This window comes from Mus musculus, chromosome 8, assembly GCF_000001635.26.
Source record: "Mus musculus strain C57BL/6J chromosome 8, GRCm38.p6 C57BL/6J".
Taxonomy (NCBI): domain Eukaryota; kingdom Metazoa; phylum Chordata; class Mammalia; order Rodentia; family Muridae; genus Mus; species Mus musculus.
Window position 1 is genome coordinate 25,942,963 of NC_000074.6, and position 23,180 is coordinate 25,966,142.

The 23,180-nt window shown below is 46.3% G+C and overlaps 1 protein-coding gene across 1 annotated transcript in view; it reads right to left on the reverse strand.

Annotated features, from left to right (window-relative positions):
* Positions 1-1,496: 1,496 nt before the first annotated feature.
* Positions 1,497-23,180, reverse strand: part of Hgsnat (heparan-alpha-glucosaminide N-acetyltransferase) — a 32,286-nt gene continuing 10,602 nt past the window's right edge. The window contains exons 6-18 of the mRNA NM_029884.1: positions 21,832-21,901; positions 20,393-20,496; positions 17,864-17,940; positions 16,621-16,651; positions 14,228-14,388; positions 12,712-12,827; positions 11,644-11,765; positions 10,319-10,445; positions 9,007-9,093; positions 4,972-5,049; positions 3,485-3,555; positions 3,274-3,386; positions 1,497-2,353 (exon numbers count right to left, since the gene is read on the reverse strand). Coding sequence (NP_084160.1) covers positions 2,172-2,353; positions 3,274-3,386; positions 3,485-3,555; positions 4,972-5,049; positions 9,007-9,093; positions 10,319-10,445; positions 11,644-11,765; positions 12,712-12,827; positions 14,228-14,388; positions 16,621-16,651; positions 17,864-17,940; positions 20,393-20,496; positions 21,832-21,901 — 1,339 coding nt within the window. The 3' untranslated portion in view covers positions 1,497-2,171. The remainder of the gene's footprint in view (positions 2,354-3,273; positions 3,387-3,484; positions 3,556-4,971; positions 5,050-9,006; positions 9,094-10,318; positions 10,446-11,643; positions 11,766-12,711; positions 12,828-14,227; positions 14,389-16,620; positions 16,652-17,863; positions 17,941-20,392; positions 20,497-21,831; positions 21,902-23,180) is intronic.

Genomic DNA, 23,180 nt, shown 5'->3' on the forward strand with positions numbered 1-23,180 from the left:
CATATAGAGAACAAAGAGGTGGGAGATGGGAATGGAACTGACAAGACTTAGCAATGACATATATACATATATATGACATATATGGTGTATATATGTGTGTGTGTGTATATATACATACATACATACATACATACATACATACATATATATATGTACATGTATAAAATTTTTTTTCATGGGAAAGTCCAAGTTAAGTAGTGAAAAGACAGGGGCAGTTAGCTCAGTGCTCTGAGAGAATGAATCATTTAGAACTAGGAAAACATGAAGGAGTTTCCATTTGTAGAGAAGGGAGGAGCTGGGCCAGAGATGCTTTGGCCATAGGAGAGAAGACAACAGGAAGCCCAGCCAAGAGCCCAGGGCAGAGCAGGGGACTGACTCAAAAGCCATTCGCACATGATTCTAATGTCCCCAGGTCACCACAGAAGGATCGTCTGAAGTACAACCCTGTACTGGCTAGTTTTGTGTGTCAACTTGACACAGGCTGCGGTTATCACAGAGAAAGGAGCTTCAGTTGAGGAAATGCCTCCATGAGATCCAACTGTAAGGCATTTTCTCAATTAGTGATCAAGGGGGAAAGGCCCCTTGTGGGTGGGACCATCTCTGGGCTGGTAGTCTTGGTTCTATAAGAGAGCAGGCTGAGCAAGCCAGGGGAAGCAAGCCAGTGAAGAACATCCCTCCATGGCCTCTGCATCAGCTCCTGCTTTCTGACCTGCTTGAGTTCCAGTCCTGACTTCCTTTGGTGATGAACAGCAGTATGGAAGTATAAGCTGAATAAACCCTTTCCTCCCCAACTGCTTCTTGGTCATGATATTTGTGCAGAATAGAAACTCTGACTAAGACAAACCCCATCGTGCTGCTTCTTTAAAATGCAATTCTCATCGGGCATGGTGGCACATGCCTTTAATCCCAGCACTTGGAAGGCAGAGGCAGGCAGATTTCTGAGTTCGAGGTCAGCCTGGTCTACAAAGTGAGTTCCAGGACAGCCAGGGCTACACAGAGAAACCCTGTCTAGAAAAACCAAAAAAAAAAAAAACAAAACAAAAAAAAAACAAAAAAACAATTCTCCTGGGAAATTCCCAGGAGGGCGTCTGTACACACAGTCATCGCTTTCATCCCTAAGAAACCACAGACAGCCATTGGTAGGGTTCACTTGGATGCAGACAGAGAGGTTTTTTGATGATTGGTTTCCCAGGGTTTTCTGTGAGATGGCACAGAAGCGGCTCCTGGGTCCCGCCTTATCACATCCAAACCCTGAGAGAGGAGGGAGCATCCCTGTTCCTTTCCTTCCACAGATGAGGGAACCAAAGCTCTGACAGGCCAGGGGATGGCCCCACACCTTACCCAGGAGACAGCTCCGGAGGAACGTTCTTCTTCCCAGGGCTCCATCTCTGGGTACCTAGAGATGCCTAGGTATCATCCAGAGACATGCCAGCACAGACAGACAGACAGACAATAATAAGGTAGATGGACAGACAGAGCTGTAACGAGAGTGGTTTGCAATAACAAATCTATATTTCAGCTTTCTTCCAAGTGAGGAAAGAAGCGAGTAGCTTTAAATGATGCATTTGGTGGGGCCATCAAAGCCGTGAAAGTGGACAAGGAAAATCACTTTGGCTTTCTAGAGACAATAAAGTTCATACTATAAAAAAAAAAATAAATAAAATCAGACAACATGACACAGTCCATTCAAAAAGCTTTATAGTCTGTGACCATGAAACCACGGCGGTACGGTCGGCATGCGCATACACGTGGAAAGTCAGTTTTCAGGAAATAAGACTTGGTTCTTTTTGTTGTTTGCTTGTTTGTGATGCCAGGGACCAAACCCCAGGTGCTGTCCAAGCTTGGAATGGGTTCTCTCTGAATCAAGCACAGTCTACCAACCTTGGCCTCTTTCACAGAGGCAAAATGTCCAGAGTAAATCTCTGAGAAGTTAAACAAGATTTCCACACATGTTCCAAATATAGCAATTTCATACAAAATGGAGAAAGCGGAGAGCATGGCATTTCAGATGCATAGATATGTGAGTCAGAAAGACACAGGCAACTTTCTGATGTCTAAGCAAATCGGTTTGGACGCAGCATCTGGAAGCAATCCCCTCTGTGAGGGAGGCTGCCGCCGCTCTTCTCCCAGACCCCCTGGACTCCTCTAGCTATGTATTTCAGCGGGTGCTGTCAGATTTTCCAAAACAGCTTCTTTTTATAGAGCACGTAGGCGATGAGCACCCAGAGAGCCGTGGCGACTATGTTCTGAATGAGATGCTCTTTGTGTGACTGCTCATCCGCCAGCTTCCACTGGAAGGGGAAGTAGTTCTCCAACACCTCGTGGCCAACATACACCAGGATGGAGTTCATCCCTTAGAGAGATCAGAATGAGGGTGTTCCAGACTATTCATAGAATTCTTGAAATGAATCCAATAAATAGCATGAAACATGCACTTGCATTATTCCCCACTGCCCCACATGCATGAGGCGTAGCTTGGCTGTGAAGTACAGTTGTAAATTCGTAGGAAGTAGGAGCGTCAGCCTGCTCAGGAGGTAAAGACGTTTGCCACCAAGCCTGAGGACCTCAATTCTACCCCAAGGACCCTCTTGGTGGAGAGAACTGACTTCTGTAAGTTGTACTCCAGCATGTGCACACATGTGCACATATCACACACACACACACCATGCGCACACATTCATACACACACACTGACACATATACATACATACTCACATATATACATGCACACACATATACATACATGCACACACATTCATACACACATATACATACATGCACACACTCATGCATATGTACACACATGCATATACACACACAGGCACATTCATATATACATTCACAAACATGCACACGCACACACACACACTCACACATGGACATGCACACATATCACATATATACATATACACATGCAAGCACATACACACACACACACACACACACACACACACACACACACACGAGACACAATCATATTTCTTACTAAAAGCAATCTTGTCCTGGGTCACATCCAGCACTTCACCATTTTATACTGCCCGAATATAAGCAGAGTGTATTTACTGACTCTAGGGGACTAAACGTGTGACAATGGGGTATAGGGCTTTGGGACAGGCCAGGAACCTCCTGTGAGCTGGGCGTCCCAGCCCCTGCTGGTTTCTTCCTCAGCTTGCTTCCTGGAAATGTGTCTCTAGACAGAGCTCCAGCTCTAAGGAAGCCCAGGCCTCTGAAGCCAGTCCCCCCGCGACCACCTACTGCTGACAGCTAACTCACCTGGATAGAAGAAGGGGGTTCCCGTCCACAGGCCCTTCACATCCACAACTGGGTAGAGAATGAGGAGGATGAAGAAGGCAAAGCAGCTCAGTGTGGTGACGTACGAGATGGACCTACGGGAAGAAGAGCGAGGGAGAGCTGTCACACTCCTGGGAACACCCAGTTTCAACATGAGGGCCAACAGGAACACGGCACCCTCTACCATACTTACCAGAGATTCTTGTTTATTGGAATAAAACCTTCATTTGCAGACACTTTTGTCAACACAATAGAAATAAGCCCCTATGAAGGAAAGAAGGATGTTAAAAATTTATATTACAATCTCAATGCGCTTAAGACAAAAAAAAAAAAAAAATAACTGCTTAGGGAGGACTGAAAAAAAATCACCTTTGATTTTGTTCTTTTTAACTGGACACCTGTTGTAAGATGTATAACTAATACATTATCCAAAAACATTTCCCAGTGTTCCCTGAGTTAGAGACCGTAAGCGATGAGTTACAGTAACTCCTATGGTGACTCTGAAAGGCTGGGGAGAACAGGCAGGCAGGCAGGCAGGCAGGCAGGCAGGCAGGCACACAAGCATGTTCTTAATGGGATGTTCCTGCTTTTAAAACCAGTTTCCAGTCTTAGTTTCTCTTCTGTTTTTGAGACAGGGTCTCACACATCCCAGGCTATCCTCAAGCTCACTATGTAGCCAAGGGTGTGTGGATCCCTTTGCTTCCACCTTCTCACCGTGACACCTGTCACCACACCCAGGCTTCCTGAGGCCCCAGGGCTTCATGCATGCTAAGCTGTCTATTGAGCTACAACCTTATCCCCTGCATAGTCTTTCTGATAATGAGTCCCACATAGAGCATTCTTTACCCCCGCCCCCCATTTTGTTTTCAGACAGGGTTTCTCTGGGTATCCTTGCCTGTCCTATAGACCAGGCTTCCCCTGCCTCCCAAGTGCTGGGATTAAAGGTGTGCGCCACCATGCCCGGCTCCCTTACACATTTTCTCCAGCAATCATCATTCAAGTGTTTGATATCGAACACTATGCTATTTATTTATGTAATATAGTTTTCTAAGAAACTAAGCCTGAGAATTTAGATATAAAGATGTTGTCCTCCTTGGGACTAGGAGCGTAGCTTAGTGGTAGAGTGTGTTACTTGGCACACACCAGGCTCTGGGGTCCAGGCTCAGGAAATAGAAATCATTTTTAAAGATGTTATTCTGTGAACCCTGTTATTCAAGACAACTGTTCCCCGTCATGCCGAGCCAGCGACTGCTCAACACTTCATTTCTTCTTAAACAAGCGTTGGCTTTAAGAATAGCAATCGGGGGTGGGGGTGGGGCTGGCGAGATGGCTCAGTGGTTAAGAGCACAGACTGCTCTTTCGAAGGTCCCAAGTTCAAATCCCAGCAACCACATGGTGGCTCACAATCATCCGTAATGAAATCTAATGCCCTCTTCTGGAGTATCTGGGGACAGTTACAGTATACTTACATATAATAAATAAATAAATCTTTAAAAAAAAAAAACCCAGCACTTGGGAGGCAGAGGCAGGCAGATTTCTGAGTTCGAGGCCAGCCTGGTCTACAAAGTGAGTTCCAGGACAGCCAGGGCTATACAGAGAAACTCTGTCTCGAAAAACCAAAAACCAAAAAAAAAAAAAAAAAAAGAATAGCAATCAGAGTAAAGAAGGCTGGCTACTTACAAGGATACAGCACCAGGCGGCAAATCGGGTCAGGATGGCTTTCGTCTGATCCTTGTAATACACCAGTATTTTTCCTGCCTGGGGAAGAAAACAATATGACCAAGAGAGTCACCTAAGGTGAATTCTTGTTTCTATCTTCATCGAGTTAACCATCTAGCACACAGAGTTATTTGCTAAGTACACGTTCTAGACTCTGGGGATATAAGGAGGAATGCAAATTGACCCCTGTGCCCTGGTGGAGACAGAGCATTAGAGCAGGCAGGATGTTCCGGGTGAAGGAGAAAGCACACACAGAAACTTGTTAAAGCACAAGAGTGCCACAGTAGGATGAGAAATGAAATAATGGGGCTGGTAGGGGGCTCAGCAGGTCTCACTCAGATCAGGGGCTTTCTCCCAGAGGTTTTGGGGAGTCCAGGAAAGTTACCCCTTATCCTAGTCACAACCTTTTTTTCTTTCTTTTTTTTTTTTAAGATTTATTTATTATATCTAAGTACACTGTAGCTGTTGTCAGATACACTAGAAGAGGGCATCAGATCTCATTATGGATGGTTGTGAGCCACCATGTGGTTGCTGGGATTTGAACTCAGGACCTTCAGAAGAGCAGACAGGGTTCTTAACCGCTGAGCCATCTCACCAGCCCCCAGATACAACCTAAAGTCACCTGAGAAAAGGGAACCTCAATCTCGACAAACTGCTTAGATCACACTGGTCTGTCAGCATGTCTGCCGGGGACTGTTTTGATTGCTAATTGATATAGGAGGGCAGGGCCCACTGTGAGCAGCGCTATCCCTGGGTCAGTGCTCCTGGATGTATAGAAGAGCTGCCTGAGCACACGTGAGCCAGCAAGTAAGGCAGCAGGCAGCGGACAGCAGGCAGCTGGCAGCCCTCCTTCCTGCAGGGCTTTTGCTTTAAGTTCCTGCTTTCCTGCAGACCCTCACTCCCCTCAATGAAGGGCTGAGACCTGCCAGTGAAACCACCCTCTCCTCCCCTCAATCACTTTCCCACAGAGTGTTTTATCACAGCAACAGGATGGAAACTAAAAGTAACACCCATTTAGGTGACAAGAAACTAGGTCAGACTAGCTTGGCTACAAAGTATCTGGTCTGGCGGCACTACCCAAGATGCATAGGAGCAAAACGGAACTGGGTGCCGGGGAAACTAAAACCTCAGACAGGGCGCTGCACAAAACTCTCTGAACTAGAGTCAAGCTTTGAAAGTATCAAAGGATACAGTGTTAATCATTTATAACAGTAGCTGAAATGTACCAGTGCTGCCTATGTGCTAGTTTTGGGGGTTTTGTATAAATTAACATATTCCATCCTTATAACACCCCTGGAATTAGACACAGCAAGTGTCACCCAGCCTGCACATGAGAGCTAGACACAAATCCACACAGTGTAGCTGTGAGCCTGTACCTAAACTTTTCCACGCTAACCCAACTGCTCTAGCAGGCTGAGGTTTGCCTAGCGTGTGTGTAGAGAGAAGGTGTGTATATAAAAACAGAATCTAAGCACCACAGGGATAGAGGCAGGGTGTCAACCCATTAGTGGAAAATTATTTAATCCCCTAACTGTACACAGTGTAGCTGTGAACCTGTACCTAAACTTTTCCACGCTAACCCAACTGCTCTAGCAGGCTGGGGTTTGCCTAGCATACAATTTAATAGGACCACCACTAGCTATGTGTGGCCATTTAAATTTTAACTGGAGTAAAATTAAAAACTGAGGCTCTTGGTCTTACTCCAGCCACATCCTGTACTCCACAGACTCCTTGCAATGGCTGCCTGCATGGTCAGGATACCCTCTCCATCACAGAATGGTCTCTGGCCTGCTGTAGAAGCCTTTCTACTCTCCAATTTGTTCCCTCAAAGAATAAACTCAAACGCCAGAGAGGACAACTTTGCGTAGAGAAATCTAGCCTGCTCTGAATCATACAGAAGTGCACGAGGGACACCAAGAGTGACCAGATTTGATTTGGGGCATAAGACACGCATGCTTTAGATCCATTTACATAGCTGGCTGTGACTGGAAGTCTGTGTCTTTCCTAAGTTCACACAAGGAAAACTCAGAAGGTGTTGGGACGGGAAGGAGGTCTGGTCCTTCTGGGGCCAGTGTGGATCTCTGCACGTATGAATACACTTTATGATCTTACAAAGGGATGCGACAGCAAGTTCAGCATTCACATCCTTGTAAGCGCCACCCCGTGTGGCACAGTGCTCATCCCTCCACAGGCTGCATGCTGGGAAGCAGAGATGGACCCCTGTCTGAAAAGGAACCTGTCAGCACTTTGAGCTGGGGCCTGAGAAGCAACTTCTGCTGTTTATGAGTTAGTCCATCTCTGCTGTTTTGTTGTCTGGTGGCCTCTTCATGTTAGCAATGTTGAAACATTCTGAAAACTCCACATGGACACTTTCATAGCGTCTGTTTTCATTTGTCTTGTTCTGTGACCCATCTGGTCTCAAACTCTGAGTCGTCCTGCCTCAGCCTTCCAAGTGCAGGAATTAGAAATGTGGCCATTGTCAGGCATGGTGGCAAGCACCTGTGTCAAGGCCTAGGTAAGTGTTACCTGTTTGAGCCTTCCACTTTGTATTGTTACTATGTTGCTTCTGCTGTTACCAGGAAACTTCTTCTTTTCTTTCCTTTCCTTTCCTTTTTTTTTTTTTTTTTTTTTTGGTTTTTCAAGACAGGGTTTCTCTGTGTAGCCCTGGCTGTCCTGGAACTCATTCTGTAGACCAGGCTGGCCTCGAACTCAAAAATCCTCTTGCCTCTGCCTCCCAAGTGCTGGGATTAAAGGCGTGACCAGCACTGCTAGGCTACCAGGAAACTTTTTCATGCTTAAGTTGACTACATATTCTGTCCTGTGCCGTGCCCTTGGAAACTAATCACCAGAGAAGTCGGTAGACTCATCTACAACAAGCTTGGGCCAGAACCAGCATGAGCCAACCACCCAGCAACACTCCCTGCTCCTAAGTATAATCTTGTATTGTATTTGCCTTTATTGGCTGCCCCTGGGATGGACCCAACATCAGAGAGACACCTGCATCAACAGAAGAAGCTGTCTGGAATGAGACGTCCATTTTGTGGTTTTAGTTCTTAAGACCTCCCTGGGAACTGACACACTACTTGGCAGAAAGTGACACGTACATGGGTAACTGAAGACACGAATGTTAGACAAGTTCCATCCTGGTAGGCAAATTAGAACATGAATACTAGACAAGGCAAGTCCCCTGCCACAGTTGAATGCCCCAAGCAAGGAGGCAGGATAAGTAGACAACAAAGACATGTTCAAAAGGAAATCCCCTATCCCTGAATCCTGATTGGTGAACACAGATGTTTATGGACTTGGGGCTCAAAAGCCTTGTAGAATCTTAACTCAGTGTCATGGTTCAGTTCCTGAATCTGGACCATGGCCCTGGCCGATCAGTTCTGGGGTAGATACTCAACAAACCATCCCTGTCTGACTGAGATCGGCATTCGTGTGGTTTGTGATGCCATTCCTGGACCCAATACCTTGAATCCCAGCACTCAGGAGGCAGAGGCAGGAGGATCCCTGAGGAATTCGAAGCCAGCCTGGTCTACAAAACAAGTTTTAGGAAAGTCAAGGCTACCCAGAGAAATTCTATCTCAAAAAACAAAAGGAAGGAAGGAAGGAAGGAAGGGAGGGAGGTAGGGAGGGAGGGAGGAAGAGAGAGAGAGAGAGAGAGAGAGAGAGAGAGAGAGAGAGAAATAAATAAAGTAACCATTAATAGAACTCACTATCCACAAATTGCTGGGCTAAAATAAATCCACAACTAGTACGAATTTAGTCTCCAGAATGCAAGGATCCAGCTAGTCATTTGAATTGCTGAGCTACCCCACACTAGTTTGCATACTCTCCATCCTAAACAGAATTTACCAGACCCGTAGGGCAGCAGATGGCCTCCTTGTACAACCTCAATACAGTGCTGTTAGCACTGTGGCACTGTTAGCAGCTGTCACAAACTGTCAGAAGGTTAGCCTGAGGACATGAACAGAACTCCTAAACAGAACTTCATACCTGAACTCCTAAAAACGCCATCACAATTGAGTTGATAGTCCCTAAGACTCCTTCAGGGTCGTAGGCCACCTCTGTGTGATACAGCACCTTGAGGAAACGGAGAAGGAGAGTGGCAGTCAATCGCTGGACACAAAAGAAACGCACGACGGGGGATACACTCCAATAGTGGTGCTTCCTGGTTTCCTTCTCCCTCCCTCCCTCCCTCCCTCCCTCCCTCCCTCCCTCCCTCCCTCCCTCCCTCCCTCCTTTCTTCCTTCCTTTTATTTTTCTTTTTTCTTTTACAGCAGAAATTCACTGGCAATTTATAAGCATCGTAAGAAGGAAGCCATGACCCTGCCTGGCCACATTAGCACGTCTGGCAGAGTGTGTTGGACCACATTTAACCAAACTCGAATGCAAATGCCTAACAGGGCAGGGACTGCGTGCTGCTTCTGATTTCGTGAACCCCACTGCAGCAGCCACAGCGCCTAACCTTCTTGGGCAAATAGCATCTAACAGTCCATTTGAGAAGGGGGTGGGACAGTGGAAGCATGCATGCTTAGCATGTAGGAGGCCCGTATTTTAAGAGCTAGCATGCAAACAAAATGAAACAAAAACCATAGTCAGTTACAATAAAACATTTGTATTTTTTTTTAATATAAAAACGAGACCAGAACTTTGGGAGTATACAGTGCACCACCCAGACCCTCAACCTTTCCAAGGCCTGAAACAGTCATACCCAGCCGGCTACTAGAAATGCTGCCAAAAGGCTTCTGTCACATACTTCCTGCAGGGTCCTTGAGTAAAGCCAGGTACACACTATGAGCGTACAGCTCCCTGGGCCCTGAGCTGGATCCCACAACATAAAACAAAAGAAACGACAGTGTGGGGGCTTGGTCTGCTTCCCTAAATCACCTCCTCCTCCAACAAGCAGCATAAGGGACCCAGCCCTCACCCAGTACAGATCAGTACTGAATGCCTCCTCAGAGACACAGAGATTAAGCATGGTGCAGTTCAACACCCCCCACGCCCCAGCTGCACTCCTCACACGGATCCAGTGAGGATACCCCGCGAATCCTGCACTGGAGTCCCTGTCTCGGAGTCTGGGCCTGGAAACCTGAAGGGCTAAATAAAACTCTGCTTGTTTTATATGGTACACTTCACTCCGCAATCAGAAATGCCTTTACCTGCCAACGGGAAGTGAACATCTGAGGCATGAATGCAGCCAGTTTCCCTAATAGAGTGATTTCACACCACCTTTTCCTTAAAGAATACAAAGCTAGCTTCCTACTTCCCTGCTTCCCAGTTCTCAGTAACGGAAAGGCTCACGCACGGTGGAGGATGGGTGCTGGTACAGGTGATTGTCTCCCAGGAGCAGGCGGTCGATGTAGCCAGCTGCTCCTCCAGTACAATGAGGATACTTCCCCAAGTCCCCTATACCGCCAGGGCCAAGGTAGCCACTAGGGGAGTAAAAAAACATACTTAAACGACAGAACCACAGAGCAGTGGCTATCCACGAAGCAGGGTTCAAACAGCCTCACAAACAGGCCCCCAGCAGCCCCAGCCCCTGAACTTAGTGTTCTCACTGGGACACAGTTCTACTTTCTACTCAGAGTGATGCTGAGACAACTTGACCCTCCTCTCAATGGAAAGAGAGCCTCGAAGGACAACGAAGTGTGAAAAGCAACTGTCTTCAGTGCTCTAAACCTTAGTGCTGACTCGCAGAAAGGAACTGTCATGACTGGAGGGGGGGGGGAGGGAGCTCAGTCAGTAAAGTGTTTGCTTTGCAACCATGAGGACCTGAGTTTGATTCCCCAGAACCCATGTGGGGAAAAACAAAAAGAGAGAGATTGAGACAGAGACAGAGAGAGAAAGAGAGATATACAGACAGAGACAGAGACAGAGAAAGCAAGGGACAGAGAGAGACTGTAATGGTTTGTTTATGTTCCACCCAGGGAGTGGCACTACTAGAAGATGTGGCCCTATTGGAGTGGATGTGTCACTGTGGGTGTGGGCTTTAAGACCCTCATCCTAGCTGGAAGTCAGTTTTCTACTAGCAGCCTTCAGATGAAGATGTAGAACTCTCAGCATCTACTGCACCATGCCTGCCTAGATGCTGCCATGTTTGTGCCTTGATGATAATGAATCAGTAAGCCAGCCCCATAAGAGTTGCCTTGGTTATGGTGTCTGTTCACAGCAGTAAAGCCCTAAGACAGGGACACACAGAGAGTCAGAGAGAGACAGAGAGACAGAGAGAGAGAGAGAGCGCATTAGATTCCCAGAACCCACATGGATGTTCCAGTTCCAGGGGATCCAGCACCTCCTTCTGGCCTGCAAGCACATGGTATGCAGATATACATGCAGGCAAAACACTCATACACATAAATATATTTTTATTATGAAAAAAAAAGCCATGCATGGTGGTACATATTTGTAATATCAGCAGGTGGATCCTTTGGACTCCCTGGCCAACCTACTTGGCAAATTCTGTCAATTCTGTCTCAAAAAAAATAAAAAATAAAAAATAAAAAGGAGGGGGGAATAAAGAATAAAGCTGATACTGAGAGCCTTCAGATGCACATGCGCACACATGCATCCCCTCTAACATACAAACAGGAGCATGCACACAAAGGGATTACCTGGCAAGGGGTCACTTACGTAGGGCACCCAGGGACAGGCAGAAAGAATGTCAAAGCCAGCCAAATGCTTTCCAGCGTCAGAATGGTGAGCCACTGGGGCCAGCTGGACGTGATGTCTCGGAGAGAGAAGCAGCTGCTTTCCTGGGTGAGAGGCAAGAACGGCAGTCATGAACAGCCCAACACGGTCGGGAAACGCCCAGGGTCATTTCTTCAGTGGTAGCATGAGGACCTCGGAACCCAACCCTCGGAAGAAACACAAGAAGGCCGGTGTGTGTTGTGAGCCTGTAACCCCAGTGTAGATCTCTGAGCTCGCTGGCCAGCAAACCTGGCCCACTTGGTTGTGCCCAGACCCAATCTCAACAAGAAAACGTGGATGGCTCCCAAGGCTGTTCTCGTCTGCACACACAAGTATACATGGAGATGCGTACACACACACTGATATTACGATGCAAGGCACAGTGGCACCTGAGAGGTGGAAACAGATGAATCGGGAGCTGAAAGTCAACCTTCAGCAACATTCTGAGTCTGCGGCTGCTCTAGGCTACACGAGGGCCTTGGGTTCAGTCCCTAGCACTGTATCAAGAGAGAAAAAAAACCCAAAAAACTAGAGAGTACTGTGTGGTGAAGCATGCCTTTAATCTCAGCACTCAGGAGGCAGAGGCAAGTGGAACTCCGTGAGTTCAAGCCTAGCCTAGTGTACATAGTGAGATCCTGTTTCACTGTCTCAAAAAACAAACAAAAAGAAGCAATTGATGGAGACAGGAAAAAGCATTTCGCTGATAGAAGTACAGTTGATACACAATGCAAACTAAGGATTCAGAAAACCGTACTGTGAATTGTCCTGTTGTTTTAAAAAGATGATTTCTGGGAATGAGTGGGCAGGTGGATCAATAGGGAACTATGGTTCCATTCCAATGACCCCAGTAAAGGAGGGTTCCCTAGGGCTCACTGGCTAGGCAGCCTAGCCTACGCAGAGAGTTCCAGGCCAGTGAGAGACCCTAACTCAAAAGGAAGGTGAACAGCACAGAACAAATGACCCCCAAGGCTGTCCTCCAGCTACACCCCCAACCCCTCCACAGACTCTCACCAAGGTACAACTGTCAGGCACAGGCTTCCAGAAAAAGAACTCCAACACAGCGACCACGAAGTATGTCACTCCCAACCGCTGCAGGACACCAGGGATCCGCACTTTATCCCAAGACACTGTCAAAGACACAGGGCACCTTAGGCTAAGCCAACAGGACGCATCTTACCCCAAGACAGCATTGTCTCCCGAGGGGGAGACACTCTTTCTATCACTTGTAAGTAAATTATCACATGTGGCTTGAGGACACAATGGCCTCTGCAAACAAGCAGCCGACCAACTTCACTCAGGAAGGGGAATAAAGCAAGGACTCCCCGTGGCATTAAATCCTGTCCTGGCTCTTTGCTATTAGGAATATGGATATAACCCTCCTGTCCGCCAGAAACACTCAGACCAAACCCAAACCACTGTTCACCTGTACAACAGGTTACAGCTGTACTCCAGGAGGGAACAACCTATAGCAAACCTGTAGTGGCTTCCCCCAAGGTTGAGAAGAACAGCACCTCACATGGAGTCCATCAAAATGATCTCTAAGCCAGTGGGTCTCAGCCTATGGGTCACAACCCCTTGGGTGAGGGGTGTTGTCAAACAACCCTTTCACAGGGGTCACCTAAGACCATCTCAATAGCACATATTTGCAGAACGTTCGTAACAGTAGCAAAATTACAGCCATGAAGTAGCAATGAAAATAATCTTATGCTTGGGTGTCATCGTAACTCAAGGTACAGTATTAAATGGGTGCAGCTTTAGGAAGGCTGAGAACCTTACCTTAAGCTCTTAGGCCTCTAGTAAAGGCACTTACTGCCTTTAGTAAGGACAAGGCTGGATTTGGCTCATGTGTAAGCATCTACTCGCCTTTGCCAAAGATAAGTCAAGCCCCCAGGATGGTGACTGCTGCCTTCCCTGTCAGCCATTGGTGCAATGTGAGGCGCTCATGGCCTCTGCTCTCCACCTGGAGGCACCGAGGAGCACAGAAGCAAAGACCAACTCCCCTTCCTAGTAGCACACAGGTCAGGACAGATTCTTAAACTAACAGCAAACACTGGCGGTCCGTGGAACCGGAAGGGCCAGGGGACAGAGCATGAGAACAGTGACCTGATCTTTTTCTCCTCTGTCCCTGAACACATGGACACAACCCAGAAACAGAACTTCAACCTCACTCAGCATGACCTTTATGTCACAGGAACTGGGGTAGCCACAACAGTACCTCCCAGTACTAAAATGCCAAGCTAAGTACAGTAGCCAACGATATACAAGCGGAAAGGATACTCTCCTAATCATTGGTCTGCAGGGAGGGACTCCGTCGGAAGAACTCCATCAGAGGAGGGCGTGTGGGGCTCAGTGGCAAAACGTTTGCTGAGCATGTGCAGGGGGCCTGGGTTTGCTCCCAAATACTGTGTGTGTGTGTGTGTGTGTGTGTGTGTGTGTGTGTGTGTGTGTGTGGTGTATGGATATATAACACAAGTCTTTTCCATAGTCCAACGTGACCATATACTAACAGCAGGGCAGAGATACTTACATGGACCAAGGCAATAATTGGGGTTGACAATGATAACTCCTATACAGATTAGCAGGAAGCTTCTCCACACAATCTTCCCCAGCAGTTTGAGTTTTGAACATCCTCGTTGCAGGATAGAAGTCATTGATAGGAAAATTGAAGTTCCCATAATAAATACAAACCTAAAAAGAAAGGTTATTGGTAGGTGGCCATTTTCTAATATTTATACATGTATCCTTAATATCTTATAATACGGGAGGGAGGTGACACACCATCTGTCCACTGTAGCCAATTCGTGAAACCCTGTCAGGCTCATAATACATGAGGGGCACAAACACAGCCCTGTTGGCTGGGAGTTTTGACGGGGCATCTTTGAGTCCTGTCGTAGAGGAAAAACTGGCTAAGACTTGGCGGGACTCCGAAGAACAGCCTTCCCAGCAGCTGTGACAGGAAGGCTATGAACACTGGGCTGCAAGGGGGTTGTGCTAGCATAGAAAGTCCTTCAGGAAGAAAACATCCCATCTCTTAGAAACTCATTCCTTCTCCTGGAAGAAAAAGTCCCCCCTTCACTCCCTCCCCATCTGGTAGGAGTCACACACATTTCTCTTTCCTTTCTTTAAATTCACAAAGTCTCCCCCCAAAAAACAAAACTGAATGTGAGCTGGCCACAGGTTTGCATGTTCAAAAGTCAGTCCCATTTGGTGATGTTTTAGGAGATCATGAGGCCTTTTGGAAACAGGGAGCAACTTGGCCATCACAGGGGTATAGGGTAGGGCAAGAGGACTGGAGCAGCCCCTATTCCTGCCCAGAGACACTGCTTTGGGTCCTGCTGTGAACAAGCTGCCTCCTGCTCCAATGCTACCCACCCCTGAGCTAGAGAGATATTTTGTCCCAGGGAGGAGAAAATAACTGACACACCACAGCGAGTCTTCCTAGCTGCTGGCTAGGGATTAGGGAAGCGTGGCTTGCTCTGGCTGCCTCCCAGCATCCCCTGGCTTTCCTTCCAGGGTCAGCTGCTCACAGGACAGTAACAGGAGCCATGCAGACAGCATGCTGAAGTCCTTACCAGATCCTGAGCAAACAGAAAGTGCCCTAACCAAATCCCTCTCAAAAAAAAAAAAAAAAAAAAAAAAAAAATCTTTCCCCTATCCTTGACCCGTGGTAGTAATAAAACACCAGAGTCCCAACATATCAACCACTGTCCTGGAACGGTCTCCGGTGATGGAGCACCACAGTTGCTCAGAGCATCAATGTGAATGCAAATGGTGCCTCAGATGGGAAATATGCCCTGGCAAGACTAAGAATCCACAAGTGGAGAGTGTGTCCACTGCACTACCGATATCTTTTATTTACACCTCTCATTTCCTGCTTCATATGTATCCATATTCTCAGGTGTACCTGTTTTCAAGAGACATGATTTAAACATATTTAGGAGATTGATGGAACCCGATTATAATTTCAGAGCTTGTGGTAGAGTTTCAGCATCAAGAAGAGCATATCTGTCCTAACGAGCTGTTCTTCCCTATGGAACCATTCACCTTTGGGACTGAGACGACAGTTTGGTGGCAGAGCACGTGGTTAGCAAGCATAAGGTCTCAGTTTCAATCTCACGCAGACACAGAGATACCATTTTTATGTACGCATGTGTAAACATGATGTCAAGTGTATGAACCACCTAGTAACACAACTTACGGTAGGGCTTCACAGCAGTCAGTACTGGCCGATGATCTAGAAACGGCCCGAAGAGCCTGGAACTTGTGCCAGGGTTACTAATACACCTTGAAGTCACGTATGACTGCTATCCTGCTGTGTGTGCAGCCTGCTTGATTCATCGGCCTTTAAGAGAACAATAGGAGTCTACCCGACTTTCCTTGGATTTCCATGTTATCGACCGTACCACCTAAGCTAATGCATAGATTTAATCTTAAGTTACTCTACCATTTCCCTGGCCCGGAGAACACATGTGTATCACTTGCTGAAAGCAGCAGATAGAGAAATTGAGATCTACTTCCAAAAGTCTATCGTAAAGGTTGAAGGTAACCAGTTTGATAGATATTGGTGGATAAACAGTGCTATTTGCTGTCTGGATCAAGTGGAGCCAGTGACTTAATCCCTTGGAAAATTCTGTTAAAGATTTCTGTAAAGCGTCCCCTTTCTTCCCCACTGATGCTTTCTGTTCTGTTCAATAAATGTAGAGAAAAGTCCCTTGTTAGAGTGGCACACAGCACCTGCAGACAGAAATGCAGTCATACAACAGACAGACAAGGAAGGCACAGAACACTGAGGTACAGACTTCAAATCTGGACTCCAAGGGGAAGGCTTTTATCTCCTTCTGTTATCCAATACCAATGCATTATTGGTGATGGGCATTAATCACTAATGTGTATAACCCTTACAATATATCATCAGCTCACCATGGGAAGACGAGGTCGGCCACAGTCAGTCCTGTAAGATAACACAAGAACAAAGAGTAAGAAAGAGGATTCTAGAATATAAATACTTCCCAGTTCCCAATGTGCACATTTTGCTGAATATTTACAGAGTACAATATGCAGACAGGAGCCCCTACACAGTCCCTGGGCCTGACCAGGTGCAGGGAGGTTTCTGACTATAAACCATTCATGGAGGCTAAAACTAGAGACCTGTGGACAAGTTTGTGACCTTCCAGCAATACCAATCAAAACCTGTTCTTTCCTCCCATCAGGCACTCCATGTTTCTACCAGAATGTCCAACATGGAACCTACCTGGAAATCACCAGCCACACAAGAAAAAATCTGATGTTTAGGTATGAATGGGAGATAGAACTCTCGTTTTAAATTTCTTTGTTAATTAATTTGTGGGTGGGGAGGCATGGGTAGAGGTGAGAGGACAACTTGCAGGAGTCACTTTCACAATGTGGGTCTCAGGGATTGAACTCAAGTTGTCAGGCCTGGCAGCAAGCACCTTCACCTGCTGAGCCATTTTGCAAGCCGATGAATCTTGTTTTACACTTGGCCATAGCCAAGAGTTCAAGGAGCAATAACTCTTGTTTTAAATACATGCTTAAAACCAGCTCATGTTCTATCAGCATCTGGACTGCAGGTCTGAGTATTAGCTGCATCAGCTACAGACTCCATCATCAATACATGGAATCTGGGTCCCAGTGGTCAAAGTCTCTTCTAGAGGCTTCCGCAGGTATGGTCTGGTTAGGATAAAGACAACTAAAATTTCTCAAAAGTCCATGTCTGCATTTTATGTCATTTTCCTGGTTCTAAAATATCCACTGTCCAGCTAACTACCCTCTCAGACTCAGAGCTATTACTGAGTGCCACTCAGAATAATCTCCCTAAGCGGCACCCCAAGAAAGGCTGTAAGTCTTAAGTAGGTAGACTCCCCAGAACACGGTAGTTCTACTATCTAGACCGTACCAATGATTGTGTAAAACCAAGTCTTTACATTCCCTGTGGAGACCCGCAGTCTCACAGCAGAAAAATCCAGGGTTGCCGTGTGACTAGAGAGAATTGCTCTAGATCCTCAACCAAACCAAAGGGCCCTAGAGTAAGGCCAGGGTGGTTCTAAGCAGGCTGGGAGGGCTCTGGTGGAGTGCCCACAGAGGGTGCCCAGTCTCCTGCTGATCTACAGTTCTCTGGGGACACTACCTGCAGGAAGTGTCTTACCGTTCCAACTTGAATGTTTGAAGTACCAATACTTTCCTCCTCCATAGTTAACAAAGACCATGAGGACGAGAGCTAACCTGCAAGGCAAAGAGAGGGGGATGTAAGGTCAGCCGTCAAAGACAGACACACTTCACACAAGGTGTGTCACATGATAATGTGACTCCACAGGGCAGATAATGACACAAGTAGAAAATTGTAAAGTGAGGTATGGTTACTTGGTGCTCACTAGGAAGGGACACAACACGATGCTCTCAGCCTACGTTTTTATCTTAGTCAAGGAAATTTTATACTGGGGCTGGCAAGGTGGCTTAGCTGGTGAAGGCACTTAATGCAAGACAGAAGACCCACCAGGCAGTGGTGGTGCAGGCCTTTAATCCCAGCACTTGGGAGGCAGAGGCAGGCGGATTTCTGAGTTCGAGGCCAGCCTGGTCTACAGAGTGAGTTCCAGGACAGCCAGGGCTACACAGAGAAACCCTGTCTCAAAAAAATAAAGTAAAATAAATAACTAAAGATCCCAGCCTGACATGGTAGAAGGGGAGAATTCACAATGGTAAACCATCGTTCCAACTCCACAGGAGCACCATGATCAGGAAACCACAACTAACACCCGTGAGTGTACACACACATTTAAAAAAAAGATTTGATTTATTATATATAAGTACACTGTAGCTGTCTTCAGACACACCAGAAGACGGCATCAGATCTCACTACGGATGGTTGTGAGCCACCATGTGGTTACTGGGATTTGAACTCAGGACCTCTGGAAGAGCAGTCAGTGCTCTTAATCACTGAGTCATTTCTCCAGCCCCACACACAGCCATTTTAAAGAAAACTTCATTCTACGTTACTGAATTTTATGATCTGAAAACAAAGTAACATGTTTAGAATAAAACAACTTTGTGGTAATTATTTTAGATGCCTCAAGTTTACTGACATAGAATCATGAGACTCACACAGCTAAGGATTCCAAGCTCAAGCCTTGCTGCCTCGATAGGTGCTTCCTAAGTATGTAATGTTAGTTTCTGTTCACCTATGAACTTCTTATCTCCACGCGTCAATGGTGACAGGAAAGAAAAGGTACAGTTAAAATACCTTCTAAACAGACTATTGTTGACTGCTGACCTGAGAAGAACACTTGGCATGCTGAGGTCTAACATGCTGTGCTCAGTGACCCACCTACAACAGTAGCCTGCCTCTCCCGCTTAGCAACTGAGTGGCTGAGAGAGTTATTTAACTCGGTGGCTCTGGTTTTCCATCCGTGAAGCACACCCACTAAAAGCACATTCCATAGTATTTCTAAGTGTTCAGATAAGACCTGTCAGAGGTGTGGGGGCTCCGGGAACTGCAAGGTTGTTATTGATTCTGTAGATTGTGGTGGGTTTCACCTGCAACCTGAAGTGCACTAATATACCAAGTGTGGCCACGAAGCCACAGGTGGAAAATGTCAGCTCACAGCAAATATGTGGGTGGTGAAGTAGTGCTTACTTACCACGTGTGGAGCCTAGCCTTAAATCTCAGAATGCCTCGCTCCCACACCCAAAAGAAAAAACACAAGACAAAACCAAACAAACAAACACCGCCACAGGCACTGTAAAAATCCTGCCTAAAATCACTTTCAGGTCATGCATAGTAAGAAATCTAAGTTTGTGTTTAGACCTGGGTCCCACCCACAAGCTCTCTCGTGGTTAATATTCCAACACTCTGAAATCTGAGACACTTCTGGCTCCAAGCTTTTTGGATAGGGGCGGCTTATCCAAGCACCTGCACTGGCTCCCACATATCCAAAAGGGTACCCAAGACTCCCGATGCTGGGAAGGAACTGTGGGGTTCTCTTAGATGGAAGAACAGACACTGAGTGTCTTATTTCTGGCTATTCACAAATCTGCTTTGTCAGAGTTTGGCCTTCACCCGTCCACCAGAAGTACAGCGTGACAAGCCACAGCCCGTGATTGCGGAGCTGCTGTCAGAGGGCTTGTTATTCCAGGTGTGCTAGCTAGGAGGAAAGGGTGAAAGTGAGTCTTCCCCACTCCAATGTGGCTGTGGGCTGGCGTCCCTTCCTTCCAAACTGCTGCTGCTTGCTTGACACAGTGAACCAGAGTGTGTCCCGAACACAGCCACTTGCCCAGACTACTAAACTATCCACCTGGTTCTGGCTGCATTTCCTCCCTCTTCTCTCAGCACCACACCGATGTTGCCTTTTGTTTCAGGCCTTTTTTGCTTTTTGTGTTGTTGGAGAATGGCCTCAGCAATGCACTCAAGCTAGGTAGGTGGCTTGCTTACACTCCAGCCCCTTATCATGATAATCCCAAGACAACGATCTTCTGTTTTGTTTTTAACTTTGTTTTAGAAAGGGTCTTGCTAGGTATCCCAGGATGGCTTTAAATTCCCAGCAAGCCTTTCGCCTTGGCTTCCTGAGTGCAACACTACACCAGCCTAGGAAATTAAAAACACGCAAACAGCCTTATGCTAGAAATGGGCTTGTGTGCAAAATCTAACAAGGGCCTGTGGCCACCACTGAGCCCCTCTTACCCCCTAAATGTGTCCACACATCGGAGACGGTTCGCAGAAGAACGCCGAGTTTCTGGTTGGTAATCAGCGCTGAGAGGGTCTGCTCTGCTGGGAGACCCTAGCTCCTTCCAAGCAAAGGGAAAAAGAGATGATGCTTGATAGGATTAAGGGATACATTTCATTATTTGACAATCCAAAGAAACTGGAATGGAAAGGAATAATTTTTGAACAATAGTTTGGTTTTGTAAAGACCCCATCTGAGGATTCATTATCCACTTTATTAGCATTTTTATGTTCTTTGCTGATCTTGCTGGCAGTCACGTGATAATGACACAGGTCTGGTTCTGGGTCTGATGACATAAATCAAAGGCAGAGTACGTGCTACCACATGAGAGACCATGCGTTCAGCCTGCTCCCCCCACCCCCCACAACTGAAAAAAAAAAAAAGACATGAACTGGTTCTTGGGTGGTCCAGAAGAGACGTGGAAGCAAATATGTTATGGAGACTTTATTAGTCCAAATGTAACAGTATATTTAATTATTACAATGGCCATCGACATTTCTACTTGTAATACTAATGTTCTGATTCATTTATTTTCAAACGGGGCTGTCTGCTGAGTGGAGATTATACATCTTAAGGCGGCCCAGACTTCTACCCTCACTGAGAGAGGGGACTGGGGCCTCCATAGAGGCTGAGAACAAGGCTGTTCCTTATATTAGGGAAGCAGGTTAGAGGCTAGCAAGACGGCCAAGCTTCCCAGAACCTACGGTGGAAGGAAAACATCTCCCAAAGGTTGTCTTCTGAGCTCTTTGTGCTGGCCATAGCACATGTACATGCAATGTACACACACACACACACTCACACCCATGTGTCTCTTTTACGAACACATAAATAATAAATAAATAAATAACAAAATATAATGAAAAAATAAATGTGAGTGGGCTGGGACAGTTGGGAAGGTGCTTGCCTATCACGTTAAAGGCCTTAGGCTTGGTTCTTAGTACCACCTAAGTAACTAAGATGGCACAGGCCTATAATCTCAGCACACAGGAGGTGGATGAGAGGGGGATCAAGAGTATCCTTGGCTATATACTACACAGTAAGTTAGAGGTCAGCCTAAGCTACCTGTGACCTTATCTCAGAGAGGGAGGGGGAGGGAGGAGGGAGGGAGGGAGTAGGGAGGGAGGGAGAGAGGAGGAAGGAGGGAGGAGGGAGGAGGGAGGAGGAAGGAGGGAGAAGGGAGGGAAGAAAGCAAGCATGCAAGCAAGCATGCAGGGAATGCTGGCACACGGGCCCTGGGTTAGATTCATCAGAAGGGTAAAACACTCAGGACATAGAGTCCGGCCTTGTACAATACAATCAAATGTATTAAACTGGATAATAACACTCACAAAAAGAAAATTACAAGTTCAAATTTAGCAAACCTCCCAGCCAACATACGTAAACTTGAATAACTCACAGAATTGATGAGACGGTCAGTTTCTCGAGAAGCTATTGTCTTAGATATCCAGTTATTGACATCATCCAAACTGTATTTAAAAAAAAAACATCCTCCATTAGTTTTCTGTCTTAAATGGTAATATTTTCAAGCTGGCTAGATACTGAAATAAAATTTATGTTAATGTTCACAGACATTATGAAAGAGTTTTAGAAATGGTAAAATAGAGATCCAATTTGTAGCAGCCCTCATCAGCTAATAAGAATAATGATAGAGACTGGAAGACTGAAAATCTCAGGAGACAGTGTTCTCTGTCACCAGGGTTCTTGCCACTGCTAAAAGTACGAGAACAAGCACGTGGCAACAACTGTGACCACTCGACAGAGGAATGACTCCACCAGACACACAAGGAAATGAGCAATTACATACAGAAAAGCAGAACGCACACTCTGCGTGATTGCCACTACATGCAAATGCACACATGCACACTGGAGAGTGCATCCGTTGGCAACCAACCAATTCTTCTACATGGTTGACAAAAGGGTAAATACATTAATTGATTTTTCATTAGGATGAGATTTCTACTTGGGCATAAATATTTCTAAAGATCTCCAGCCCACAGGATTGCCCACTAAGTAAAGATGCTTGCCACCAAGCCTGACAACCTGAGTTTGCTCTCAGGAATCTACATGGTAGGAGAGAACTGACCCCCGAGAGGTGTCCCCTGACATCCACACACATAAACACACAATTTTTTTAAACATAATTTTTGCTCGGTATAGTGGTGCACGCCTTTAATCCCAGCACTTGGGAGGCAGAACTAGGTGGATATTCTAAGTTTGAGGCCAGCCTGGTCTACAGAGTGAGTTTCAGGACAGCCAGGGCTACACAGAAAAATCCTGTCTCGAAAACATAAAACCACAGAATCACCCATTTGTTTTGATAAATGCAATGAGTCACTGACCTTCAAACACCCTTACTTCATCTAACTTCCCCCTCCTGTCTCACTGCTTGGTAGCAAGTGCCTTTACTGTTCAAGCCATCAAGCAGACCTTTCCCATCATGCATTTCAAAGGATGGCAATGCTCCTTTTTTTTTTTTTTTTTTTGTTTTTTGTTTTTTTTTTTTTTCCATTTTTTATTAGGTATTTAGCTCATTTACATTTCCAATGCTATACCAAAAGTCCCCCTTACCCACCCACCCCCACTCCCCTACCCACCCACTCCCCCCCTTTGGCCCTGGCGTTTCCCTGTACCGGGGCACACAAAGTCTGCGTGTCCAATGGGCCTCTCTTTCCAGTGATGGCCGACTAGGCCATCTTTTGATACATATGCAGCTAGAGTCAAGAGCTCAGGGGTACTGGTTAGTTC